At 46.9% G+C, this 13126-nt stretch overlaps 1 protein-coding gene across 2 annotated transcripts; it reads right to left on the reverse strand.

Annotated features, from left to right (window-relative positions):
* Window positions 1-492: 492 nt before the first annotated feature.
* Window positions 493-13053, reverse strand: als2b (alsin Rho guanine nucleotide exchange factor ALS2 b). 2 transcript variants are annotated; one of them, XM_085908476.1, is made up of 33 exons: window positions 12720-13053; window positions 12400-12498; window positions 11892-12037; window positions 10854-11824; window positions 10404-10731; window positions 10010-10187; window positions 9840-9936; window positions 9369-9446; window positions 9080-9289; window positions 8835-9006; window positions 8585-8774; window positions 8137-8202; window positions 7600-7762; window positions 7377-7508; window positions 7110-7238; window positions 6233-6303; window positions 6081-6147; window positions 5832-6004; window positions 5685-5750; window positions 5513-5611; window positions 4814-4978; window positions 4631-4742; window positions 4023-4100; window positions 3815-3948; window positions 3469-3633; window positions 3265-3382; window positions 2984-3141; window positions 2347-2652; window positions 2223-2274; window positions 2097-2158; window positions 1857-2006; window positions 1672-1768; window positions 493-1549 (listed from the first exon to the last, which is right to left on the reverse strand). In XM_085908476.1, exons 2-33 carry the CDS (start codon window positions 12417-12419, stop codon window positions 1511-1513), a joined length of 4992 nt encoding a protein of 1663 aa, XP_085764602.1. In that variant the 5' UTR covers window positions 12420-12498; window positions 12720-13053; the 3' UTR covers window positions 493-1510. The 2 variants fall into 2 exon arrangements, with proteins under 2 accessions (XP_085764602.1, XP_085764594.1); XM_085908468.1 differs by having other exon boundaries at window positions 6081-6150.
* Between the last annotated feature and the right edge of the window lie 73 nt (window positions 13054-13126).

A 13126-nucleotide genomic window follows, 5' to 3' on the forward strand; every position in this document is an offset into this window, starting at 1 on the left:
CGCTGTCATCAATCTACGAAGAGTGAGTGAGCTGTAATCTCCTCGATCCCACTTAATCCAGGGCAAGTGAGCCTGTTGCCTCTGGCCACCGGAAGCCAGTTCTTCCCTCACCGGCTGGCTCGTTGCCAGGCAGCCGATAAATCTTCTTAACTCTTTGCGGCCGGCAGAGTTGTGCGTGGGATTCAGGTGTCGCAAAACTTTTCTCACTGGTCAGTGAGCACCACCATCAGATTTGTTTCTTCTGCGTGACTTGTTTTTGTTTGAGTGACAAGCGGCTTAGTTTTAAACCTTTCAAATATTGAGGAACAAAACATTGGACAAAAATTGAACTCTGTTTCATTTCGTGCCCTTTAGATGTGCAATGATTCATCGATGATTTTTGTTTTTATCATTGATACATCATTTGGATACCTTTTTTTTTTTTTTTTATTAAAAATATTTTTTAAAAAAAGAGACCAAAAAAAATTATAATTACTAGTCGCAGCCCAAAACGTAACAACCAAGAATTCTTGAACAAAACATCTTTTTATTGTCACATATCATTGGTTCACATTCAATAATAAAGACAACTTCAGTTTTAAAGCCATCGTTTAGCAGCAACGAGGCCTGAAATTCATATTAACCGGAGCGTAAATCAAACGCTTCCTTTACGTCAGTTACATCATTTTACGTACTGTATAAGTCTACACGCCCGTGTTCAAATGCCGGACCAAAATACTTGTGAATGTCACCTATACGCTGTACAACTCAATTGACTTTTATCAGACGCACCTTTTTGTTTTTTTCCACCAAATCTGCCACCTGAGCAGGGGTGTGTAGACTTTTAAGATCCTCTGTATGCTTCTTATCAGTCAAGTTGAGAAAGATGTGAACTGAGGAAAAATATGATCTGTTTTTAGTGTGATTCATAAGAAGCTGTGGATGCAATCACTTCCACAGTTAAATAATCAGAGAACACAAAATAATCCCTCTCCAACGCCACAACACAATGATTAAACGATCTGTAGTGAATGCTTACAAAATGACGCAACATTTGTGAGAACTGTGACCTAGCAGTAAACGAGCATGCATCGGGTTCAATTGCGTCGACCCCAGTATTCTTTCTGTCCCATTTTTTTTTCTTTTTTTTTTGGGCTAGCTGGAGCACTGCTTGCTGGATTTATGGCTTGAATTGCTTTACAGGCTTGCAATTGTCCCACGGATTAAAATCAATCATGTCTTCTGTCCAAAAAAAAAAAAAAAAAAGGAATCACGATAGTGTTGTATACTTTCAGGTAACTTGTCAAAACATTCCGGATTTTTTTTCACATGTGGACATTTGGAAGTAGTGCATACTGTACATGGCGGGAACAACACTGTGGCAGCCGCTCGTGGTCACAATAGGGGGAAGGTGGTCTTCCTATAAATGCCAGGAGCAGATGGAGCGCTTAGTGGCAGGCTGATGGGGGGGGGGGGGAGGGAGGAGCCACGGCGCACGCGTCGGTCAAAGAAGCTGCTTCTGCTGCTGGCATTAAGTGATCCTCTCATGCTGGATCTGGTAGTAACAGGCCTATGGAGGGACAGAGAACATTTCCAGGGCTTCACTCAGTCAGTTAGGACACAGTGACGGTTTTTTTTTTTTTTTTTTTCTTGTCAACATTTATGGCCTCCATCACTTGTGAAAGTCATCACCTTCAGAGTTGTGAACATGATTCCGTGCTCTCCGTGCTGGACGCAAGGGTCCATCAGGTCTTCGATCAGGTTGACCTCTGACCCAAGGTTCCTAATCCTAGTATATTTGACCAAAAAAAAAAATTGCTACATTCGACAGACATTTATAATTGGATATAAATGAATACAAAAATGTTGGCGCTCACCGAGCACGCAGCACCACGTAGAGGAAAACGGGAAACAGGTCATCCATGGACCACAGGAAGTCGTGTTTCAGAAGTGATTGCACTTCTTTTGTGATCTCCTCGAAGGTCAGCTGGATCACATGGAGCTTGTCTGATGGGGTGAACGTCGTGCTGAAAACCAAGTCCAAGAGCAACTTCACAAATAAATACATTTTTATTCGATAAGCATATTTATCCATTCATATGCTTAAGAGGACCAACCTAATTTGCTGCAGAGTTTCGACTGCAGAAGCGAAGCAAGTATCCTTGGTGCCTGACAGAACCTGGATGAGATACAAAACACTGTTACATTTGTGCGAGGAAAAAAAAACAATCAAGCCAAACTACCTGGAGGTTTTCCGCAGGTGCTGGCATGGAGACTGAAACAGGCCAGAACTTCCTGAAAGACAATAAAGCAAAGATCGAAAAGTGGATCTGAGTTGCAGCAGTCCACTTGTAGCGTGAGTCGTACTGCTGGACACCCAGAAAGGCGAGCAGGGCCAGGTCGGGCTGCTTGTTGAGGCGGAGGACGCATTCCCAGTAGACGTCGTCCTCTCGCTCCTTGTCCAGAGCGTAGAGGGTGAAGAGCGGCGGGTAGAGGCGGGGCAACAGCACAGGGAGCAGCAGAGCCAAGCTGCTCACCGCTTGGCTTCGGAGCGACCGCTCCAGATTCACGTTCAAATCCTGCTTGGACACTTCACAGTCCGATTCTTTCTCCCCGAGGTCGGTTGGCTCTCGAATTATACCGCCGTCTTCTGGCAAGTCTGGGAACAGAAACCTGCGCAGAAACAATAGCTCTTGAACTACCGCACGTAATCCCTCGCTACATCGCGGTTCGATTATCGCGGCTTCAGTACGTCGCGGAAAATTCTATTATTTCATGTTCTCATGATAACATATGCACTTATATGGTTTAATGTACACTTATTCGTATATAAACAATGTATGTGTGTTAAAAAAAAAAGGTTGACACGACTTCACTGATTTCCACATATCACGGGTGGTCTTGGAACGAATTATCCGCGATAAACGAGGGATTACTGTAGTGCCTTGAGATAACTTGTGTTGTGAAAAGAAAAAATGGCGTGCCGGGGCTTGAGGGTGCTCACTTTACAATCTGGAAGATGCGGTTGAGATAAGATTTTAATTCGCAGACAGCCTGCGGCAGGAGCCGCCGGTTGGCGCCGACGCCGACGTACGTCATTCGGTAGACCGCCACCAAGGCTTCCACAAGTCTGCCCAGCGGATGAAGCGGGGTGTCACATGCCTGTGAAGATGACAAATGATTTGTTGGATTTATGCCGCCTTGGAGTGCTTCTCGGCACTCACGCCGAGTACTTTTTTTTCGTCACGGAAAAAAAAAAACGGAAAGAACTGAAACAACTTGTACCTTGATGAGGTAAAGATGGATGGCGTGATATCGCTCAATAGTCATGGGACCGTCATGCTGAGGGATCACCTCTAAACCCTCCAGAGTTCTGCTGTGACTTCGAGACAGAGGCTCTGGACTGAGAGACATTTTTCAAATGTGACGAAAGGAGTGGGGGGAAAAAAAAATATATATATATATCAATCAAAAAAAGTGACCACCAACCTGTCCAGAATGTGTCGTCGGTTGGTGGTGAGGGCAACGGCAATATTTTCCCACGCTTTGGAGTTGTCGCCCTGGCCGGGAGTCTCGCAGCCGAGTTGGCGCCAACATTCGTCAAACACCGCCTGCCACTTCTCCTCGGCGCTCACGCACAGACGGCCCAGCTTCCTGACACGTGAAAAAAAGTGGATTTCAATTAGAAGGTGCCGATTCGCAACACAAGAGTGTTTCATTCTTAAAATGACAATTAAAATGATTATTTGGATGGCGTAGCAAGGAAACAACATGGCGGCAAAGTGATTGCTTAGCATGACTTCCACGGCATCAAATAAAATACGCAGATACCTACACCGATCGAATCTTGTCCTTGTCGCTTTCAAACATCTGCGGCTTAAAGTAGGAGCCAGTCACTTTGGGACCGGCGCCCCATTCGCCATTGAAGGAGCCTTCCAGGTAGTCGCCGTTGGCCATCGCCAGGACTCCCTAAGGTCACAAACGTGTCAATACTGTCATTGGCCTGGTGATTGATTATGAATGGAACACTTAGTCGAAGTCACCTTGCCGCTAAGTGTCCAGTCATCTGAGAACTCCCCCTCGTACGTTGTATCGTCCTCAGACAGAAGGATTCCGGTGCCCTGAAAGACAAAATTAATCTGCGTACAAACTGAACTATTTTTTTTTTCCTCATTACAGCGACACACAATGACAGTAAAACAAAAGTAGACAGATAATTCAATGGCAACATTTGGAGCTAAAGTCGGTGAGAGATTTCCATTGCAATAAAATACTATTTTGTGTAGTGTAAATGCGGTATTCTGATTAATATTGTATTTGTGGATTAAGAATTAAGCAGAATAATGCAGCCGTCGGTGCTACTGCCACCTGCTGGATCAGCCTGTGAACGTCACAGTTCACCTGGGGTTTTGGACACATGACCGTTTGCAAAATGAGCCCGCAGGCACCAAACTAACTAAAGTCAACAGCAGGTGGCAGTACAGGACAAAATGTCAGCTTCCTAAAATGAATAAAAACATCTGGTGGATTATTTTGCTTAATTCTTATTCCATAATATTGATCAGAATATTGACTGTGTTTAGACTAGTGGGGGCTCCAAATAAAGTATTTTGTTTCTTTTAATACACTTTGTCATCATCTCTTCTCCTACCATCATCTTATTGTCTTTGAAAGATCCTTCGTAGTAAAGGCCGAACTGCGTGACGACGACCCCGTTGCCCTGCCGCATGTTGTCCTGCCACATACCGATGTATTTTTCGCCTCTGAAGGAAGCAAAACACACCGAGCTCTCACAGTGCATTGAAATAGGAAGCCGCAGGAGGCTCCTACGTACTTAGTGATGTCGTCAAAGACGCCGTAGCCCGTCTTCTTGTCGTGCACCCACTGGCCGATGAATACGCTGGGCGAGGAGGTGTTGAGCTTGCCGCTGCGCAGCATCCCGTGGCCGTGCCGCAGGCCCTCCTGGTAGGAGCCGTCGTAGACCTCGGCGCTGGCATATCTACACACAGCCAATCATTGTGCACATGTAGACAAAGAACTAGATATATTTTTTTTTAATCAATCGTGAGATGAATCGGTTATCGGAATTTTCTTCTGCCAAATATCAGAATTGGTCAATATCGGTCGGGCAACAAATCCAGGCACTCGTAAATCAAGCTACCATTCATTGATATCGTGTCATGTGTTGCATCAGCCTGCTGCTGTGCAATTACGTTTTTTTTTAGAAAACAAAACAAAAAGAAAACTCTAGAACAACGCTATTAGTATATATTTTTTTAAAAATAAAAAATAAATAACCAAACACTTGGTAAAAAATTTTTTTCTCAATATTTCCAGACAATATTGCATGAAGCTACATTAATGTTTCATGTAAAATTTTTGAAGGAGCCCATAAACTGCGAGAAAACTTTTGATTTCGGATATACATATGACATATTTTACATATTTGAACAGTTGAATTCCCCCTTCGAGAGATCAAAACATGTCTTCATGTTATCATAAAACAAAGTGACAAATATCAGAACATGCCCACCTGTACGTGCCCACGCCGTGCATCTTGCCGTCCTTCCAGTGACCTTGATAGCGATCGTTTGTGTCCAGGCTCTTATTCGGAGCCACACATTCCCCAAACCTAAACAACAACAAAAAATATGTTCTCAACAAGATATGATATCTCATCTACGATCATGTTGGCTGAAGCTTACCCATCTTCCTGTCCATTCTTAAACGAGCCTGTGTAAATCCTCCCATCAGGCCATTTGATCACGCCTCTGAAAAGAGCAATCATGCTAATCTGCAATCTTGGGAAAAAAAAAAAATACCCCACACACAGAAACATCAACAAGTCGTACCTTCCGTGGGGCTTTCCGGCCAGCCAGCGGCCCTCGTACGTGGCCTCTTTCAACCGTCCGTCCTTGTAAAACGTATACGTGGCGCTCCTGCAAATGGGAGGCTCAAACGTTTGTCCCTCGCCTAAGCTGAGGGCCTGAGCCACTGCTTGGTTGAGGCAGCGGATCCACTTGGCCTGTCAAGTGAGCACCAGAAAAAAACAGAACTCGCACTAACTCTTCACATGGACCGTCTTTATTCCTTTCACTGACCTTCTCCACGGCGGTGCTGGCTAACAGGGTGAACATTTCTTCTGGTGTGATCAGTTTCAGTCCGTAGCTCCTCAAAGAAGACAATTGAAATGAGCAAACGTCTAATTTCATAAACATCTTTGATCATTCAATTGATTAAGAAAGTCACTCACAGGCCAGTGTTGTCCTCTGGAATAGGCTCCACCCACAACGTGGTCAAGGGGAAGACATGATGGGTGGAGAACTGAGGAGGGGGGAGATGAAGGTCAGTCAAAGGTCATGCCGCACTCAGAGTCAGGTTCAGATGACTGACGTGTCTTGTCAGACTTTTTAATGCCCAAATTAGGGGAGGGAGGGAGGGAGAAAATGACAATGGCCAAGGGGGGAAAGGGATGTGCACAACACAGACTCAGGCAATACTACAAAAAAACATACACATCCGTCCGTCCGTCCATCCATCTATCCATCCATCCAACCATCCGCTTATCCTCAAAATGCTCGAAACTATTGACATCCAGTACAGGTTAACTAAGGTTTATTTTGTCAAATGACTAAATGCGCCATGGCAACACACAACCGTGGCTTTGTGTCGCAGCAAGGTATGAGACGGGCTTCTGTTCACAATTATCTTTGGTTTTCTTCCACCACTCAAGTTGTGAATCATTTTGACAGGCCTTGGGGAAGCGTTTCAGGGAAGCGTAGACGCTTTTTATTCCTTGTTTTTTTTAAACAGAACTAGATCAACAATCCTCATGCTTTTTCCATTTAGACCAATGTTAGAAAAGTTCAGTTCCTAAAAATTTGGAACCAAGTTACTGTTCCAAACATGAACTAGTTCATTCTTTTCTCTCTCTATATATATATTATAATTTTTTTACTGTATGTTGCTGCCACACAAACGTACGACGCGCACTCACGATGCGGAGCTTCATACTTACGAGATTTTTACAAGGCGCCATGCCCTGAGAGCATGAGGGCAAGCACACAAACAAAAGCTTGAAAGCGCAGCAAGGTACAATAAGTGCGTTTGTGTGTGTGTGTGAAGCTGACCTGCGCATGGACGAGAGCGTCATTAAAAAGGATGAACCAGTTAACAGAGAACCTTCCGGCGTTCTGCAGCGTCAAAGCTTTGTTGCTGCTCTCGCAGATGAGGCGGCGGTGAGGCTTTCGTAAAGAGTCCTAACAATTGGAAAAAAAAAAAAAAAAAAAAAAAAAAAAAAAGACGGGTGAGGATCCTTGAAGACTTCGCACTGACCGTGGGTGTGAATGGGTGTGTGCGGAAAGTTCGAAAAAGTTAGTTAGGGCAAGCTAGCTTACCGTCATCTTGCCGGGGAAGCCTTTCCAGAAAAGAAAGGTGTACTCTGCTTCCTTCCTATTCTTCTTCAGCAGAAGGTCCAAAGCTTCAAACTTTGAGCAGCTCTCCTGCAGTCGTTGGTATTCGCTGGAGCTCTGACGGACACAGACATACGCGCGACGTCTCATCGATGGGCGGGTTTGAGCCGAGCCGCCGGCTGCGAGGAGCTCGTCGCGCTTGACCTACCACTTCAAAGCACGTGGCCAGTTTGAGCAGGAGCCGTCCGTACTCTTGGAGGTGAAGTGCGGGCAGGTAGAAGAGCGCTTGCAGGAGGTCCACCACGGCGAGGTTCCCCTCACTGCACTCCGACAACTTCTGAAGGAGCTCGGGACTCTTTCCAAAACAATCGCTTTGGCGAAACGGATGGACTTGTTCATAGAAACTCATTGACTCTTTCTTGCCTGTCAAATTGTGGAATTAAACTCGGCGGCGCTATGTGGTCTGATCTCAAAACACTTCAAGCTTGCGTTTCAAGTAACTTAACACATTTGCGATTTTTTTTTTTTCCCATTCCAATAGATTCATCCAATAATGCTTCTTTATATTTATAGTGCCGTGCCCTGCTGCATATCTTATTCGACTTTGATGTTTTTTTTACACTCATTTAAGCGAGAAGTGACCATGTCATTACAGACTACAAAATGACACACTGTCTGACTTTGGAAGCAGCGGTCACACTTGAAACATTTTTACTGAAAGCTTTCCTTCTCGTAGCGTACTCACAGCGAGGGTTTGGCGAGGGTCGGGAAGCCTCCCATCACCTGGAAGTCGTCCAAAGAGCTGCTGTATCTTGAAAAATAACGCAGGGGTGTTAAACTCATTTTTTGTCGCAGGCCGCATTGTCGTCATAGTTTCCCTCAGAGTGGCCGTGATGACCTCTATATACATAATAGGATACACAACAAGCTAACCAATAACTAGCTTTGAAATCAGAGACTTGTAAAAACGGTTCAGAGATGTCATAGAAATTGCTAGCAATATCTCTATTTTTAAAAAGTGAAGATAATTTTGTCATTTTAGTCATGCACACAAACTCCATGCGAAATGTGTCTTCACGGGCCACATAAAGTGACGTGGCGGGCCGTATCTGGCCCCCGGTCCTTGGGTTTGACACCAAATGATGTAGAGTGTAATGACTGTAAAGTGTCAGTTGTGGATTTTAAACACATACTCTTTGTAGGAGTCTAGGAAGATGCTGGTGTGGTCGAGGATAAACAGACTTTTAAGACTGCGGCTGCGCCGGAGGTTGGCGGTGAGACTGACCGCATGCTGTCCGGTCAGATGACACAAGTGCCCAAACTGACCGGCAAGCGTCCGCAGGATCTTGAAGATGACCGGGCCGAGGTTGACGCTCAGAGATTCTAGGAAAAGAAATCTGTCAACCATCGAGATGACATTTTTCTCCTATGTGTCCTTCTTACCGAGAGCCATCAAGGGGCTCAAGACTTGTGTCTTGATGCTAGACAGCTTGCAGTAGAATTTCCTCTCGGCTGACGCCAGCTCGTGCAAGCTGGCGATGAAGCCCATCACGTTCTTGTCTGAGAGGGCCACGCATTGCTGGCCGCCGGCAAACACGCTGCTCACAAATCCTAACTGGGGAAGCGCAAGCGTCACAATCTTGAGTTTCACCGAGTGGTTGAACGGAGTCACACGTTTTTGTTCTTACGTTCATGCAGAAGGGAAGCAGCACAGGCTGCCGGGCATAGCCGTCACATGACTCCTCCCTTTCTTCTTCCTTGTCTCCGTCTTGCTGCTTGCCCTCTTTCACCTGCTCTCCACTGTAATAGATGATAGGCTGCATGCAGTCTCCATCAGCGAGCAGCAGCGTGTGACACTCTCCGGCGCTCACGTCCCACACCCGGATTCCCTCTGACAGCTGTGGCCCAGATAGCAAGGTATATTAGAGTGTGTTGACATCCAGATGGCAAATTCTACTTCAAATGTGTCTACCGCACCTTGGCCAGACGAGGGACTGTGCTGGGGGACTCCATGTGGCCCAGCTGACCCTGGCTATTACTTCCCCACGACAACAACTTCAAGACAGACAAGTTGCAAGGAGAAAATGTCAACTTTGTTACACAGTATGCGATGAGCCTGAGTCCATATGCAATGTCGTTCTTTAACCATCCCACCCACCCAAAAAAAAATTTTCACTTTACAGGCTGAATGTCGAGTGGCATCCACCTCCCTCTTTTCGTGTCTATGCATTTTATGCACTGTCAATTTGAACAAAATGTCCTGTTTTAAAAGAAATGGAAATTAAAAAAAGAATGAATTAATCAAATAAAATTAATGAATAAAATCAAATGAATAAATGAAAACAAACACGGGCTAAACCTTCTGAGTCAACCCGAAATGTTTGCACATTTGGGCCGTATCGTTTACAAGCGCTGTGAAATGTCCCGTGACCACAGCTGTCGACTGACCTGCGACTGGGCAGTCAGTGCGAGGGAATGATGAGAACCGGCCACCACTCGCACCACCTCCTTACTATTGAGACTTTTGATGCAGAGCGGCTGCGATCTGCAAACATCACACTTGAGCTATTACCCGGCCGCTCGCTCACGTCGATGAGCTCGGCGGCAGGGCGCCCGACCTGTCCGCGTTGTCTCCGTGGCCGAGCTGCCCGTGTTGGCCGTGGCCCCAGCTCCACACCTCCGTTTGCAGGGAGGGCAGCACCTCTTGATCCGCCGGGGTTGCCATTCCCGATGAGGTCAGAGCGCCGGCGGCGGCCATCTTTGAACGGCCGGCCTTACGTAGCAGTCGTGGGGACACTGCGGGCGTGCAGAAGGGAAATCAAAACGCAGCAAGTAAGTGGAAAAAGGAAAAAAATCAATCACATTGAGAAGAAGAAAAGAAGTGAATGCACCACGACAAGAACGTCACGGCGTGTGGAGGAAACATGCAGGTGACGCCAACATGCACGGCCACGGGGCCCTACTTACACAGCAGCCCATAGGAGGAGGATAAGAGGTGAACAGCGTATCTACCCTGTGAGAGGAGTCCCGGGAGTGACAAACGACGATGCGGGCCTTCCGCCTCCTCTTCGTGGATGTCGCCAGTGCTGGAACTCTTCTTGGCCTGCGCAGAGTCTTCCTGTCGGACACGCTCGGCGCTGTTCTCACCCGCTGGGTGCTGAGCGGCGGCCGTTTGCTTGACTGACCCGCGCGACGTGGGAAGGTACATGCTCATCATTTTTTTCAGGGACAACGCCTCGTAGGTGGAAGCCACCCTTTCGCCCACGGCCGAAGCGCAAGAGGCTACCAGGTTGTTGAGGGGATTGTTGGAGGAGGCGCTAATGAGTCCGGCCGCTGAGGGCTAAAAACAAACAAAGACGATCGACCGGCTTTTAAAAGTGAGCGACCCGGACGATACGATAAGCAGGTTGGACTTTACTCGATCGGAAATGTGTACTTTTATTCTCAATGGGCAACACTTACCAGCAGCGTGTGTAGTCCTCCAAGTGTCACCTTTGGTGTTTTCTCAGCCTGGGTGCTATCTGAGAGCTTCTTCAGGTAATCTTTGACGGCCTGCTCATCTGGATAAGGAGAAGCCTTGGCACTTGGGGCCCCACTTGACTTCGTCCCTGAAAGGTCAAAGTTTGAACCAGGCGCTTCCTCGCCAGCCACAGATGCCTCTCGAGTCTCCGCGTTTTGTAATTCAGAGTTATCGACAGGTGCCGGAGACACAGATTGAGGGGGTGATGTGGAGGTTTTGGAGGAAAGGACGGGTTCTGATGGAGACATTTTCAGCACAGGATTTGGAGAAGGCGTTTGGAGCTTCTCCTCCTGCTTCGGCTGCTCTAAGCAAGGGATGCAGTAGTGACTGTCAGAGATTATAACATGATCCTCTTTGTCCGTCATGGTGTAAAGCAGTTGCTCACACTGCCCGCATTTATCAGCCAGGGGCCGCTGGATGTCCCGGGGGCCTGGGCGGCGCACCAGGGCCAGGCTGTGCTTGGCCCCGCAAGCCACTTGAAGTACAAACCTGCCTGCTAGGTGCTCAACCTTAAGTGGTTTCCAGACGGGAGAAACGGTGGCACCGAGGCCCAGCTGACAGCCGCTGCCCCAAGCCCACACTTCCCGCTGGACCGAGAGCGCCAAGGTATGCTGTTCCCCACAGGCTAGCTCCAGTACAGGCACCGACGGCAAGGTGCTACAATCAGAGTCCGCCAGAGCGACTGGAGTCGGGTTGGGGACGGAGGCGAGCCCCGACAGACCACACTGTCCGGCGGTGTTGTCGCCCCACATGTGGACGCTGCCGCCGTCTGTCACCGCCCCGCTGTGGTAGCTTCCGGCAGCCACAGCCACAACCAGCTGTCCGCTGAGTGCGCCCTCCAGAGTGGGCGCCACAGACTCTGTCGCCTGACTCTGTTTCCATGGACAGTGTCCGAACGTAAACACCTGTCCGCCTGATCGAACACAGCAAGAACATGAAAAACCGGGGGACTTAAAAGTTTGTAAACACCTTCCACTTACCTTCCACCAGCAGAACTCCATGGTTTCTACCCAGAGCGACCTGGAGAACTGGATGGGGGAGGAGCAGTTTCTCGGGGGCCACATGGTAATAGTAGCCCTTCCAGATATGGAGCAGGCCTCGCCCTCCTCCACCATCATCTTCAGAGCTGCCAGATCATGAGTCATGAGATAGAGGACAAGGTTGATATGGGTCAGCTGTTACAGTTGCAAAAGTCCATAGATTTTCAAAGGTGTAAACATTTCATGGGAATTACCATCAATAAACAAGGAATTTATTCAATTGAATTTTAGCTCTTAACAGGGACAAGAAATTTTTACATGATTGGGGTCAGGTTTTCCCCATCTTGCCTGTACAATCGGTTCTTATGATTATGGTTTGTCATGATATTTATTGTATTGGGCAAATAAATGAATATAAAAAATCAGTGCGAGTAATCTTTTTAGCATAAAGGAACGCCAGCATGCTTGGACACAACACAAACAGCAGCAGCGCATTAATCCTCCTTACCTCCTCCTCTGGTTTTCCATTCGTGAGCTTTATTTGCCCATGAGCGTGTCATAAAAAAACTCCCTCGCTGTTCTTTAACATCTTCAACGCGTTGATGATCTGTCAGGGAAGAAAGTGGAACATGTCAGCAGTGCTCCCAAAGCAAACAGGCACGCTGACGAGCAGGTGTCATCCTGTCAACAACATCATCACCATCATATTAACAGCCATAGCCGACTCCTGCTGGCGGGCGAGTCGTGCGACTCATTCAATTCTAAGCAGCGGCACAAATTTACGATGGTCCTACGTGTACCTTGTCACATCGTAAAAAGAATCCTTACCGGCACTTCGTTATTTTCTTCATGTTTTATGTTGAACCGGTAAGTGTTTGTGAAGAAGCCAGAAGCTAACGTGATGTATGCTAGGCTAGTACAGGCGTAGGCGAATTCATCTGTTGACAAGGCGAACGGCAAAGATCGTCTATGATCGGACAACTCGTCTCTGATTGAACGGTCCAAAGAAGTAATATGATGCTCGGTATTAGCGCGAAAAAGTACAATATATGAATCAATTTGCAATTAAAGCTGAATATAACATAGAAACTGAATGTCATATCACCACTGTTCAGGGTTAAAACCTTGACCGCCATAACAAATGAACTGAAAATAAACACAGAGTGGAGCGTCTTACTTTACTCAAGCTGTCACACTCAGGATATACGGAAGCCGAAAAGAACATCAAAATAGAA

This window comes from Syngnathus leptorhynchus, chromosome 1 (assembly GCF_054491065.1).
Source record: "Syngnathus leptorhynchus isolate UIUO chromosome 1, UIUO_Slep, whole genome shotgun sequence".
Classification (NCBI taxonomy): Eukaryota; Metazoa; Chordata; class Actinopteri; order Syngnathiformes; family Syngnathidae; genus Syngnathus; species Syngnathus leptorhynchus.

Excerpts from the sequence above, each read along its gene's own strand:
- als2b (XM_085908468.1), bottom strand. The coding sequence starts at position 12,419 with ATGGAAAACCAGAGGAGGAG. Across the intron at positions 9,447-9,839 it reads CACTGACTGCCCAGTCGCAG|TTGTTGTCGTGGGGAAGTAA; the intron begins GTCAGTCGACAG and ends TCTGTCTTGAAG. Across the intron at positions 2,275-2,346 it reads GCCTTTCTGGGTGTCCAGCA|GAAGTTCTGGCCTGTTTCAG; the intron begins GTACGACTCACG and ends ATTGTCTTTCAG.